The 15,176-nt window shown below is 38.2% G+C and overlaps 2 protein-coding genes across 2 annotated transcripts; both read right to left on the bottom strand.

Annotated features, from left to right (window-relative positions):
- Nucleotides 1-867: 867 nt before the first annotated feature.
- Nucleotides 868-2,265, bottom strand: tmem35 (transmembrane protein 35). The gene is made up of 2 exons (XM_062425884.1): nucleotides 2,146-2,265; nucleotides 868-1,261 (listed from the first exon to the last, which is right to left on the bottom strand). Exons 1-2 carry the CDS (start codon nucleotides 2,263-2,265, stop codon nucleotides 896-898), a joined length of 486 nt encoding a protein of 161 aa, XP_062281868.1. The 3' UTR covers nucleotides 868-895.
- A 2,222-nt stretch (nucleotides 2,266-4,487) lies between these two features.
- On the bottom strand, nucleotides 4,488-9,664 carry arl13a (ADP-ribosylation factor-like 13A). The gene is made up of 10 exons (XM_062425883.1): nucleotides 9,604-9,664; nucleotides 7,849-7,965; nucleotides 7,186-7,256; nucleotides 6,846-7,098; nucleotides 6,108-6,213; nucleotides 5,779-5,984; nucleotides 5,586-5,694; nucleotides 5,180-5,447; nucleotides 4,960-5,076; nucleotides 4,488-4,849 (listed from the first exon to the last, which is right to left on the bottom strand). Exons 1-10 carry the CDS (start codon nucleotides 9,621-9,623, stop codon nucleotides 4,794-4,796), a joined length of 1,323 nt encoding a protein of 440 aa, XP_062281867.1. The 5' UTR covers nucleotides 9,624-9,664; the 3' UTR covers nucleotides 4,488-4,793.
- Between the last annotated feature and the right edge of the window lie 5,512 nt (nucleotides 9,665-15,176).

Genomic DNA, 15,176 nt, shown 5'->3' with positions numbered 1-15,176 from the left:
CGTGTGTATTACAAAAGGGTGAAATCCATTTGTAACAGGCAAAAATACTTTTTTAAAATTTTGATGTTCTGCTGTACAAGCTAGCATCAGACACCTGAGGCAGCACCTGCTGTCCTCCCCAGCTAAAAAACTTCACTGTGTTAACTGAACTGAAAGGAGAAAGAGGATTTTTTAAGCTTATGTTACTTTGGGAAAAAGGATTTCATGCACAGTTCTGCAAAAAGATACCAAGATGAAAAAATGAACTAGCCTAGGATTGGTTTATTTTTTTCTTTCTAAAATATTATTTTTCTAATACGGCACCAAAATAAGATGTGGATATGTAATGAATACCAGTTTTAATACAAAAATCTTTTAACGGTGCTCATTTTGGTTTATGATTTATACTCTGGACCAAATGAAACATGCTCGAATGATTGAAATTCATAAGTTATCAGTCTCTCCTACCTACAGTATAAAAACAAATTAGAAAAACAAGCTACAAAGATTCCTTCATGAAAAAAGCATTCTCAATCAACTTGTAGCATAAATTAAATTCATATTCCAGTTAAAACAAAAACACAAAACACATTTATCACAGTTTAGGAATGAAATAAATAGGGACAAGAAAGGGGAAATGGGTCAACTGGTTCAACAATGAGCTGAGCTCATCAGTTTCCACAGGTACGATTGTCCACGGTTATGTAGAGGACGTATGGAACAAGAGTTCTCAGTTTCACACGAGTGCAGAGGAGTAGGTGAGAGTTATCAGTCAGCCAGCTGGACGAGACGGAGGATGTGTGTGAGGGGTTTTATTACTGAGTGACTACTTCCTTCAAAATATGAATTACCACAATCCATAGAGGCGCACCAGGTTCCCTTTCGCTGTGGCTTGGACCAAAAGTAGACGAGGAGCTTAAGACTGCTTGACCTTATTCTTTTCCTGGTCATTGATGTGCTGTTCTTCCCTGCTGTCCTCTCTCTCCGGCCGGTCATCACTCTGGCGAGCAATAAGCAGTCGGCAGGTGAGCAGAATACCAAAGACTAGAGCGTGGGCGTAGCGCTTCAGGGGGTCTCCTACTAGCTGGTGGAAGAAGAGGACCGCCAGCATGACTAGCAGCAGCAAGAAGTTGGCCACATCTTTGGGCCGGCCCGGCACCAGGGTGAGCACCACCCCGCAGCCCACCTCCAGGGAGCCAATGATCTTACGAAGCAGGACGGAGCTGATACCAATCTTCTTCAGGCCTGGCAGTGCTTTGGCATAACTCTTGTATGCCCTTTTCTGAAAGGAGAATAAACACAGATAAATATCTCTAACATTAATGTGAGCTAATACAAACTTATATGGGGGGTGGGGCGTCTTATAGTGAGGCTGTTAAAAGATCATGTAAGGTCAACTGCTTTTAATTCCTCATTGTGCACCTGTCTGAAGCAAACTCATAGATGTGTACAAGTATAATAGCTATTAAAAAAACACCTTCTTTAAGCATATTAGCTTGTGTTTCACATAAGGTCAGCTATCCCCTTCCTCACAGGACATTTCAACATCAGCACCTCACAGAATTTGCTCGAATGCGCCGCCATTGCTCAACAGCTGTGAAGTTGCTTTTCATATTTTAAAAATAAATAAATAAAAACGAGAAGAGGACATGCAGCTGCACGCGCGATCACTAATCTATAAAGAGAAAGCTGTTCAAATCTGACGTTTTAGGTGTGTTTGTTTGCAGCCTTGTGATAAATCATGACAAGGATTAAGAAAAATTGGGACGTGCATTCATTCATTCATTATTCATCCCTGTTTCAGTGTTATCGGCTAACGAGCGACATGTTTCGGGTTCATGAGTGAATATAGTGTCATATTTTGATATTTTAACAGGTTTATGTTATAATATGCAGGCCTAGACTACATTAAATGATGCTAACTGTGTTATAAGAGGCAGTACATCAGGTGTGACACATTATATTTTCTGCACTGGCAATTGAAGGCTTCACACTGCTGGCAGATTAGCAGTGCCAGTCATTATGGAAAGCGTTCATTTTCCCTATCTTTCACTATTTAGGTCAGCCCCTCCACACATTAATCGAGCCTCAAAGCCTTTCTGCAGCCAGCGCAGAACAATGGCCTTTTACCCCCTTCAGATGCATCGTTAAAAAAAATGTACTCACCATTTCACTATATGCATCTTTGCTTAGCCTCGGAGTGAGCTTAATGGTTCCCATAAAGACGAAAAACAAACCCAGAGCAAAAGACAGGGCCACGATGGTTATTGTCCTTGGCGAGGCCATGTTTGCAGCCACTCGCGTCCCGCTGAACTGAATGAAAGTCGGATGGTTTCCTGGCGAAGACGCATCAGGGGGAAGGGCTTCAGGATGAACAGCAGAAATGGCGACGCGCTGGTCCCCTCCTCTCTGCTGAGCCGCATCCATGACTCTACACGCACCTCTGCACTCTCATCACACATCACATCTCTTATTGATAACAGGGACTTGAAAGTAGGAGACAGACAGACTGTTAGAGTACAACTATTAATGATCTCTAAAGCTGAGACACCAAAAAGACCTGAGACCTTACTATGTTAAATTAGTTTGGCACCAAAAAGGCACAATATCTACTGTTTGATATGTCTTAAAAAGGAGTTAAATCAGGATATATTATTTCCTGATTTAATATATCCTGATTTTTTTTTTAAACAACACTTTTTTGTTTAAAAAAAAACACATTTTGTTTGTTTTTAAAAAAAAAAAAACACACATTTTGTTTTTTGTACGGTTCAAACAAACCAGTTCAAATGAGTTAATATGAATCTGTGAGCTTAAGATGACTTTCTCCAGGCTAGCTGTTCCCATCTGTTTCAGTCTTTATGCTCAGCTAAGTGAGTGGTGTGGTGGTCAGTGAGTGGTGTCACTGATGAAGAGGTGTCACTGACCAAGAAAGTACAATATGTTAAAAAAAAAAAAGATTTGCTAAAAATAAGAGGAACATTTGATATTTTGAAAATATACTTATTCACATCTTTTCCTAGTGTTAAATTTGAAGTTGCCAGATAAAAGTTGTCAATCGTCTCATCTAACACTCAGCAAGAAAAACAGTTTGATGAAGTGTATTTCCTTAAGTGTCCAACTTAACTTTTTTGTTATTATTATCTGATTAATTAATGTTTTTAATTTATTTACCACAGCAAAACATTGGACCACATAGTATAGCATGAAAAACATGTCACGGGTAGTGGGCAAGGCAGACTGGGTGGTTTATAGGAGCCCAGAGGCTAATTTTTGCCCCTGGGAGGTTAATGTGACCATGGAGGGTGGGTTGGCGGGGGAGGGGGTCTTTTACACAGGATACTGACAAATTGTATTCCCTGCTGTGTCTTTTTTCATCACTGAAAAAAAGAAAAGTTTGCAGTTTTGTAGATATGAAATTAAAACCTTTCAAAAACAGATTAGGCTGAAATGATTAGTAATATGAACATAGCTTGATGTGGACCTTCAATGGACCCCACCAAGATGGTGTTTGTTATGTGAAAATGCTGCCGAAACACTGAAATTGGCTAAACGATTATCCCTCATTAAGCTTGCCCTGTTTATCATGTTCAACTGGGTAGTTTAGACCAGTCTCAACTCACTTCCTTTTTTTTACTTCAAAAGAAGGAAAGAAGCAAAATCATCCACAAGCCCCTGATGGCTCCCTGGCTTTTATCCCATCACATGTTTGTTGTTGTAAAAAGCAACAAAGTTTGTCCTTTATACAAACAAGAGAATGCAAACTAAGGCAACCAAAAATTGTAGTTGTCCAGTAATACATTTCAAAAGAAGTGCAGATAGGCAGCATGTAAAACTTTAAGTTATTGTATTATTTAAATAAAGGAATTTTAGTGACACAATTTTGACATTTTTTTGTGATTGCTCAAATCTACCACACTTAATATTGTCAGGACAGGCAATATTAATTTAACCGATCAACTGCCAAAATCTGAATGTAGTAATGTAGACGAAAACTTGTAATGCCATCTGGTAAATGCAGAGTTGCTTGATTATATGTAGGGAATATACTTTGGATTGTAGAAGATGGTGAGGATGACTGGAGGAGAAATGTATTTTGGGACTTAGATTTGATAAAATCAAGAGAACAACAGGATTAGACCTTTGTTGAAATAAGAGCTCAGATAAACTGGCACTTTATTCATTTTCTATAATTATCCATTTAAGCAATCCAAAGTCACACAACCCATTTATAGCTTGCTTGCAACTCTAACAGTAGGTCTGAATTTGGTCTCTGCTGCAGAAAAGTAAAAACAAATGACGTTGAAGTTGAGATAAAAATATTTATTATACAGTTATATGGATTTGTTCATCCCTTTAACAATACAACTGCTTACTGTATTGTTTATTATTGGAAAATGGTTAAATAATATTTTTATACAAAAAGGATACAGCTCAAAAATCGTGTTTCCCTTACAATCAAATCTGCATAGATTATACAAAGAAAACCTCCTATAATGTTTTGGCGAAGTGCACAAGTTCATCTATAACTCTATAACTTTAATGTATTATTTCTACATTATTACATGCATACTTATACCTGCCCTTCACTACACATTGGAATGTCTAGTTTCACTCCAAATGTTCAGGGATCAGGTCTGAGGTGGTCGAGTGTATAGAAAGTGACAAATAATATCAGTCAAAATCTGTGTGTCCGTCTTTTCCCCGCTGAGTGGCAAAGAAAGGGTGTGAGAGTTTGTGAAGTGACGTAGTGTGAGCGTATATTACTGCTGTGGACCACTTCCTCACATTCAAGCCGCAACCAGGACTCACTCTCACTGTCCCTGATCTTGACGTTCCTTCAGAGCCAGTATTGCTTTTCGATAAAGATCTATCAGGAGACAGGGGGATCTTTTTAAACAGAAGCTGGGATTTCATCATTGTAGAGTCCAAAGTGTTATTGTATTTCATTGGTGGATGGAAGAAGTGGTTGAGGCTCACCAAAGGTTGCGGACAGGTCCACTGGCTGAGTGTAAGCTGCAGGGATCTCCTCTGTGTTGATCTTGTTCTTCCTTTTTACTTTCACAACCTTCTTCTTTTTCTTCTTGTCCCCTTTAGCTAGACATAAGACAAAGAAGACGTTAGATTCCTGTTCTTTAACTGTAATAAACTTAGAAAAAAGAAGAAGAAGCTGCTAATAAATGATTTAACTTGTGTCAACCTTTTAGTGGCTTGTCGTCATTGTCCGGTGATTCTAGCACATCCAGAGTCTCCTCTTTCACCTTTGTTTTGCCTTTCAGTTTGCCTTTTTTGGGGGGGATCAGGGCACTGCTGGCTTTCTCTCGGTGACTTGAGGGCTCATGCTCTGCTTCATTAGCGTCACCCTCCTCCTCCTGATCATTTGCTTCCTCCTGATCTTCTTCACCCTCCTTGACCTTAACCGGCTTCTTCTTCTTACTTGTCTTCAGCTTCTTTTTAAGTGTTGTCTCCTGTAAATAAAAAGACTTGTGAGCATTTATTTGATAGCATTTGATATATATTTTCAAAAGGCTTTAAAATTACGACACTAATACATTATTATATACAAGCTTTCTGTAGAATTACAATCAAAAATGTTCTTTTTTTACCTTTTGCAGCATGTTTCGAATAGGCTGCAGCTTTCCTTCCCCCCTGGTCTTTTTCTCCTTGTCCTTCGGCCGATGAACCTGGCGAAGATCTGACTTGCTGGTTCGCATTCTGAGGTAAGACGGTATTTAACATATCAGTTTGGCCGGTGTGTAGCTTGTGTGTGTGGAGTGAATGTTGAATTCTTTGTCTTACCTTTCCCCCTTGGGTTTTCTGCGAACTTTCTCTGCTTTCCCGTTCTTCTCCCTCTCTCTTGGTTCCAAGGGTCTGTTGCTGTCCTGGGCTACACGAGTACATAGCTCTGGATAATCCAGGTAAATAGCATGCAGCAACCAGCGAAGGCCTCGTAGAGTCTTCCTGTCTGACCAGCGTCGCAGGTCCATTAAGGCTGAACAAGGCTCCTGAGAGGAGAGGGAGCTTCATCAGTTCAAGCGAGGTATGTCTGCATCTCTTGTCTGTCTCAATATCTATACAAGATGTAGAATTATATCTCGGTAGATCTGCGTTCTAAATTTCAGACTTACAATATGGCAGAGAGAGCGGCTCTGGTTGACCAGCCTTTCCAAAGACAGAATCTCAATCAGCTCACTTCCCAGCAAAGCGTTCATTTTGTCCTGTTTGTTGGCCAACCTAAAAGGAAAAGGTCACAGCACAGACCTGAGTGACTCTCTTCTACCTCTATTTATGAAATGTCTAAAAATGACACTTAAGAATGCTCCAAAGACCCAAATTAAGAAGAGAAGAAGACACATTTATCAAGTGATTTATTCCTACTTAAAGCAAAGTGTAAAAGTAACTTTTAAGAGCAACACTCAAGTAATCACATGTATGCTCTGAGAAGGAATAGCCAATATTGTACCTTCATTAAAAAATATATATATTTATTCATTGTGACCTGTGATCTTTAGCACAATCATGCAGAAAACTGTTTCTGTACTGCAGTCATCTAAGATCTACTTAAAACCAACTTAAGAAACCTCTCGAGCTCTCTGCAATTTAAGAGCATTTTAAAGTCAAAGGAAGTTAAATAACTTATTTTAATTCTTAAGTTTGTTAGTAGGAGTAAAAGTAAAGATTTTTACTTTTATCTTTCACATAGGTCTGAAGTTTTACTTTTAGATCTTTACCAAATTTGGGCCCAGGTTTACAGTCACTGAGCATATTTGGTATTTTCTCTCAGCCGCCACCAGAGAGTGCTGTTTACACTGCACATGATGTTAGACCATACTTAAATATTCAGGTATAAATTTGATTATAATTACACTAGTATGGGTTTTCCTGCCACCCTCGATTGCTTCAGCAGGTCAGTCAGAACCTCCTTGACGTCCCTCATCCTCTGCCTGTCACTGGAGTCCACCACAAAGATGATCCCGTGGGCCTGTCCACAGAGCTCCATCCATGCTTCCCTCGATTCCACCGATCCTCCCACATCCAGCAGGGTGACCAGGTAGTTCTCCACCCGCAGCTCATTTCTGATACAGCCTTGGGTGGGTCCTGATTCCGCAACATGGGGGACTGGAAAGGCAAGACACTGGTAGGTTATTTGCGGTATTTCTACGATAAGTACAATTTAAAAGTTATTCAGTTTGAAAGTTGAGTTACCTCTTAACATTCCTCGGATAGAGGATGTTTTTCCTGCTTTGTCAAGACCAACCACAAGAACAGTCACTTTCCTGCACAAATGTAAAGACATTGTAGAAAGAATGTCAGATGATATCAATGAACTCAATCAATCAATTATATACCAACATACCAAAGGAATAAGAAAGCTAAAACATGTTATGGTGAATTGTCTAGCTTTCCCTGTACAGAAATGTTTCTTTATTACATACAAGTCATTCAGTTTTAGCCAAAAAATGTCTGCCTCCAACAACACACATTATTTGGTCAAATATGGTTATGTAAGAGTATGGAAGCAAATCAATGCCTTAATAATTTTAATTATATCAGCAGCGAAATACCAAGTTTTGACATTTAATCACTGCAGAATACCACTGAATACATACATATTTGACTTTTAAAACCATCTTCCTGAATTTATGTGGTCTGAATTTCACTTTGTAAAATTCTCAATATGGTATTGCTGATACAGTCCAAATTATTATGGTCCTTTTTAAAAGAGTCTTTATTATAGCCACTGTAACTCAACTTAAGGATGATTAAACTTGTTTTTTAAATCATTTTAGAAGATTTAACCTTTGCTTAGGGCAGCATGTGCATCACTGACCACATTTGTTTTGGACTCTAGAGATCTCGTTATCTCACCTGATTGGCTCCTGTATTTTGGAGACCCAGGTGCAGCAGTTGCTCATCAGGTTGAACATGGTTACTTGAGGTGAGCAAGGTGAGCACAGTAGCCACCATTTTCTCTGGAACTCGTACCTGAAAACAGATGGTCAGTCTTAGCATGACTCACACACACACACACACATACGCACACAAACAGAGCTGTTCAGCGGGGTCACCGAGGGTCATGGCCACATCCAACACAAAGATGTTAAGTGTCTGTTTCTTGTAGACTTAGGAGATTTTTACAGATGGTCACTCACAAGTAATGTGTTGACTGCTAAGTAAGTAGGCTAATATTAATAATAATGATACTACATTTTATTTATGGAGGTCTTTTCAGGGTACTCAAAGACTCTTTACACAAGTTTAAATGGTCATAGAAAACAACATACTAAAAAGCATGTGACATATTATAAATCTTACATTAAAAGCAGTTCTGAATCTTGAAAATTGATGCTAGCCTTCTTTAGCTCACTTTAATTTAAAATTTAAAAATCGTATTTCCTGTAATTTTTTTGGATCAATAATAAATCTGAACCAAAAAACAAAAAACACGTTTCACTGCAGTCAGTAATAGAGATAATAACAATGTTGTCAGTTGTGCTTCAAACATAAATATTTGCCTGTGTTTTTCTCAGTAATCAGTCTTAACATCAGCAATGAGCCCAGTTAAATCTTTCTGGCACGTCCAGGGAACTATGGGTAGTCTGCCTGTGTCTTGTAATGCACACGCAGCAGGTCTGTGTGTCAGGGTAGTCGGGCCATGTGCTAAAAAAAACACAGGCAGATCTTTCAGTCCTTTGTCCACTGCATCTGTTCAGGCTCTGTAATCTGCTAAAGCCAGTTTAGAATGGCCTGCTTTTACTGTGTGTTGGTGACAAGCCGACCCATATTTGCTTTGGCTGCAGAAGACAGTGACGTCATCAGAGTTTCCACTACAGTGTAAACATGTTTGAGAAGAGTGTTTTGCCCAGACGTCTGAAATCTCTGCAAGGTAGACATTCAGAGCAGGCAAGAAAAAGAGTGTTTTTGAAACACAAAGAAATCACCTGCTCACAGTATTAAAGTACTGTGAACAGGTGAGTGGCAAGTTGTTTGCAGTTTGATCATTTTAATATAATAGTTTTACATGTTTGCTGTATGTGGCGATCGCTTACTGTTTTATGTTAATAAGAAACATTTAAATTTGTTTAAAAAAAGATAACTTCAAGCATTATTTTTGATAAATATAAAGAAAATTTTCACATATATTGCAATAAAACTGTTTATGAATCTATGTTTTCAAATTAAGTTTGTTTATTTTGGTCCATACTTAATAAATACATAAAAATGTAGTGATGTCTCAGAAAGTATAAATAAAACTAGAAACTGGAATATTAAGCACAAAGGCTCTTAAATCTTAATCAGCAGTAATAATGGCCATGAAAAACGTATTGCTATAAACAATTCATCTCTACAGTTTATCACTAATGGAAATAATCTATTTTCCTTAATATCCTTGTATAAAAATCCGAAATTGAGTCTAATACAACAGTCATAATTGTATGCCTCTAAATTCACACAGACAATGAGCAATGCATGGGTGTTAAAAGGCAGTGAATCTATAGACGAAAACAGAGCATTTTTAAGTACAGCATACAATACATGACTACTGGTAGTCAGACCGAATGACTATTGATGCTACAACTTTGCTAATTTTAATAAACCAGGAGAAATACAAGGAATACTTACAGAAGCAAGTCTATGTCCATGCATTTGTTTGGGTGCACGTCTCTACTAACATCTTGTACACACCTGCTGCAAAACTTAATCAGGCTCAGGCTAAGCCTTTGGTCACCCCATCTGGGAGGTGCAGCCTGAGAAATGTTGTTGGACATTTCAACCAATCCCAGACACTCTGAGCCGGTCGCTCGTCCCATTGGATGGCGTGTTTCTTCTTTACCTAGACCAAACGAAGGTGCATATTATCCTTCCAAGAGAACTAAATGTACCTCATGGTGTGATCTGTGACGTGTTGTGATCTCCTTCTCCTGCTGTCTGTCAGTAGTGGCATGCTTGTTTGTGACACATTTAGGCTGCACAATTGTTGTCACTTTGGCAGATGATGAATGTTGGCCATGAGGTGTCACCCTACAGTCTACAGGTTTACAGGTATAATCGGACTGAAGCTTAAAATATATGTATTTTTTCCTGTGAGGTACATTTTGACTGAAGTAGATGTGGCGAAGACAAAAATAACAATGTTAATATTAAATAATAAAATATAATAAGTAAAATATAACTGAAAGGAAGAGAACAAGATTCTATATGACTGGCCTGGGTAATGGCTGGTTTGGGTTTAACAAGTTTATACACCTCATTTCTTTACTTAATGGATGCATAATGTCAAAACTTTAATTAGAAGATACCAGTATATTTATTTGACTATACACATATAATTATTTTCAGGCGCAACAGTGACTCACTTTAACATTTACAGAGGATAAACATATTACATAATGTTATTAGTAGTATATTTATGCTGAATGACACATATTGTAATGCAGCTTCTGCCACCAGATGGCATCATGTTCACAGGATCTATTTTCACTGCCAGAGGCTTCTGTGCACTTTTTGCCTGCTTAGTCTGTAAAAAATAATATAATGTCTTTGTGCTGTTGTCCTCAACAAGCTAAGATGAATTTCATCGGCAGCTAACTGAACATAAATATTTTTGATTTCCAAATGTTGTTGTTCTGCAGCTGTAATTAAATTATACTTCAAGTGAATAAATGTTTAGTGGCAGCTTATAGAGACCTGCAGCCATCGTTTGTTTGTAGGCTTTATCTCATTAAGTCATTAAACCAATGTCCAATCAGGCACCGCCCTCGTCTGCTGAGCACACTCATCACAGACTCTGGCCACAGCTGAAACTGACACAAACACACAAACACCCCACGCAAGTACACATACACACAAACACACCCACACATGTCATGTACACACGTAATTTCTACAGTAATTTCCTGGAGACTCACCGTAACCAAAACATAACCACTATAAAGCCCAACCCTTACTTTAACCTCAGTTTCATCCTAACCTAAATCACTGAACCAAATATCAGTGTTTTACCATTTTGGGACATGTTTTTTGTTGCTAACTGCACAAGCCATCCCCAATTATCTGGTTTTAAGTCCTGTTTGTGTCCGTGAAAGTGACTTAAGTCATACCTACACACACGCACGCACGCACATGCACACACACACACACACACACGCACACAGAGCAAAAAACAGCTGCATTTGAGCAGAGCCACCGCACCCACTTTTGTTCTTTATGTTCTCTACATTGCAAACATATTTTGAAAGACCCCTGACCTCTAACTTCTCAATCTGGGTTACGGTATCTTCTTTAAAAGGACAGTTCACTTTTCTCTCAGCCTGTTACAGTAATGGGAAATAACTATACATTTACTCAAGTCCTGTACCAAAGTAACGAAATATTGTACATTCTACTACACTCCATTTATCTGATAGCTTTAATTACTTACAGATGAAGCTTTTAAAATATAACTTTATTTTATATTTATTATATGCTTTTTTTTTCTTTCCTCTCCCATTAATCATCTCACGACAGTGGTGACACTTTGGAGAGGCCCCACCCCTAGGTTGGGAACCACTGGACTAAACTAACTAACTAACTGTATATATAGTAGTTGAAACTAACTCCACCAGCAGCTACAACAGTAACATGCAGCTTACAGACTGATGCTTCAGTATTAATAATCCTATGAAGTCATATACTGTATAATAATATATCAGTCAGAGGGACCAAACCATTACTTTTACTTCAAAACTTTAACTACATTTTGCTGCCAATATTTATGGACTTTTCTTTTTTATTTAGGATTTTTCATGCAGGACTTTTATTGGTAATGGAGTATTTTTACATTGCTGTATTGGTACATTCGCTGAAGTAAATGATCTGAGAACTTCTTCCACCGCTGGTCTGTTTTGAAAAACTTGAAAAAACAGGTTGAACTGACCTGATTAGTTGGTAACACAGTGTGCAGGGCTTACAACTTATACTTCCCCATGGCTCCAGAAAACATACAACCTCTGCAATCTGAAGTCACTGACCCACACCACTGCCTCACCAAACACATGAATTAGTAATGGCATGCCTTCATAGGTTGCGTCTACCCGCTTCACAATGCCAAGCTCGAGTCACCGGCTCTGACGAAATCTGATTAGACAGGAAGAGGTCGGTGTGTTTGGGGTGAGCTCTGGGTACCCTGTGTTGAAACTATGCCGCAGTTCACAGAGAAATATAAACAGAACACTTCCCTCTGTAGTTGAAATCCGAGAAAAGTAAATTTTTTCATGATCATACTGCCACACTGGAATTTAAATATATCCGAAAAGGTTAAAATAGAGCTTCTTTTAAAATGACAGGTCATGTCAACATTAACCTAAGCAGCATGGACAACAGTTTTGTTATTTAAATATGAGGTATGCCACAGATTGTGGTCTTCTCATGCGTTTGGCAAACAGATAAACATTGTTTGCATAAGTAGTTAAGCAAACATAAAACTGGTTCTTTTCCACTGGATACACACTGTTCCTCTGTTCAAATGGACATGTACTCCTAACAAATAGTAATATCATGATGGAAAGTCAGTGTAAAAGGTGATCGAGTTAAGTTTGAGTGATTCAGAGTATGTGCTGCACCTGTTCCGTCTCTGGCCTGCAGGTCACTTTAACAAGGCCAAGTCCGCCCTGCTGGTGGAAACTAAAAATGGAAGTGCAGAGTAACAGATCTGTCAATGCTCGCCCATTACACTGCTGCCATTTGGAAAGGACTGTGTATTGTAAAGCTGCATATTCTGCATATTATCATATTTTTCACAGCATATTCTCATCTATCAGTAGCAGTTAATAATGTAAAAGATAATGATACATGAACATAAATGTTCTTGTTTACAGTAGTACAACTCGTGGCTCACCCCTTTTGTCGCAGTGATTATTGTAGTTATTTTTGACCACATAAAAGGCTGCTCAAAATCACACAACCATAGACTGGACACATTAATATACTTTTCTAATGTACTTCAAATTCAATCCACTATCTTTGTTATCATTTTGAACTGTTTTTATTCTGTTTGTGCTGATTCAGGTGGAATAAAGTTTCTAACAGTGTATATTTAACCAGCATATCAGACTTTTATTATTTTGTTGCATGTGTACTTTGTACCTCCTTTTATTTGATTTTTTTTCATACCTGTGCATCTAAAGAGTAGCTGCGAGGCCAAACCCTTTCTGTGTTCTTCTTGCCATTTACTGCCTGTTTGTGCACATACCAGTCCACACATTATGTACAGTATTTGGATAGTTAGACACTTTTTGTTGTTTAGGCTCCATATTTCAGCACATTTAATTGGACATGAATTAAGTAATGGATACATTGGACATTAAAGTGCAAAGTCTTAGCACTAATTGGTGTAACTTTGTATCAATATAGAAAGATCCGTGTTGGAGATAAGTGTCCAGTTAGATTTGAATCACTAAACATTGGGTACTACTTGTTAAACAGTGTATGCCATGCGGTTTAATATTGACATAAACGCACTCAAATTAAAGCTGAGACTTGGCACTTTAATGCAGTATCCATTGTTTTATTTCAAATTGAATGTGTTGAAGTGTAGAACCTGAAGAACAAAACATGTGTAACTGTCCAAATAATTCCTGTCTAGATTGTGTATAGCATTGTAAATGTTCTCACTTCTCTGAATTCAAAGGCTCTGCTCTGTTTTTTCCACTGTTTCTTCTGACTCTTTTTTTAGATGTACAGTTCTGTGAAAAGTTTTAGGCACTTTAGATGTTTAGGTTCTTGTCCATTATGTTATACCTTCTGTAGACGTTTGATGGATCCCAAATTTATTCTGCAGCATGACAACAACCCCAAAATACAGCCGGAGGCATAAATGACTATCTTCATTGACAAGAAGAACAAGGAGTCCTGCAACGGATGGTACAGCTCCCACAGAGCCCTGATATCAACACCATGGAATCAGTCTGGGATTATATAAAGAGGCAGAAGTTATTGAGACGCCAAAATCCACAGAAGAAATATGGAAACTTCTCCAAGATACTTGAGACAAAAAGCATACTGAGGAGAACTGGTTCTGTTTTAAAGGCAAAGCATGGTCTTTGTATGAGGTTAAGGGATAAATTCAAGGTAATATTTTTTGAAAACATCCCCACTTTTCGTACCTAAAACTTTACACAGTACTGTCTGTCACAGAAATGTCTTTCGGGAATGAAGTTCTGTCTTAGATAAGAGTCCTATCTCTTGTGAGGCCCAAACACACAGTGACACACGTTTTTAATTACACTCAACTGCGGAGATAAGTGAAGTCAGGACAATTTGTTTATTTCTGTCATTTTCAACTCTAATTGTACCTTTTTAAGATATATGGTTAAACACAGTGGTCCGACTTATCTGACATTGCTATTGTGCTTATTTTAAGACATCAAAAGACAAGGTTTATCTGTGGAGATAACAGCCTCATAACCTGTAGCAGATTGGAAATGTTTACACTTAACATTTGGGATGTTATTCAGTTAGCACTTGACTTTGTGGTTATTTTTGTACTCGCTGAATTTCTAGTGGAGTAAAAGAGTACAATACTTACCTCTGAAATATAGCGGAGTGGAAATATAAAGTAGCATTAAATGGAAATACTCAAGTGAAGTGCAAGTAACTTAAAATTGTACTTAAGTAAATGTAAATGTACTTTGTTACTTTCCACCACTGTCGAAATGTATGTACATTTAATGAGTACTGTGTTTTTACTAACGTCTTTGATAAACCAAATCATGAACAGCAACATCTCACCACCAGTTGGGTTAACTGGCGGCTGCATGTCTTATAGTGGGGAGCTGCATTACCACTGCCTTATTCATTTATAATTGTGCATGCTTTTAATGAATTTTACTGCTTTATGCTTATTTATACACGCTCCTTTGTTTACACATCAATCGCTTACACAGACCTTTATTTTTGCTCCCGGCCCTTAATTTGTTATAGTGTGACAGAGGTTTTCTACCCGGAGGTTGTTGTAAACAAACATTGTGATTGGTCCTGCTGTGATGCACACACGCACACTATGAGGTATGTCAAACTTCCTTGACACCCTTGCTCCAACCTTGTCAAATGATGATCCAGCAACCAAAACTGTTTTTTCTGCCCCGAAAGAGAGAGACAAAGCAAGAGAGAGAGAGAGAGTGCAGGGGAGGAGACGGAGCGACTGTAGAGAAAACAAA

This window comes from Scomber scombrus, chromosome 9, assembly GCF_963691925.1.
Source record: "Scomber scombrus chromosome 9, fScoSco1.1, whole genome shotgun sequence".
Taxonomy (NCBI): Eukaryota; Metazoa; Chordata; class Actinopteri; order Scombriformes; family Scombridae; genus Scomber; species Scomber scombrus.
The sequence above is the reverse complement of the archived record's forward strand: the minus strand, read 5'-3'. Positions and strand labels throughout refer to the sequence as shown.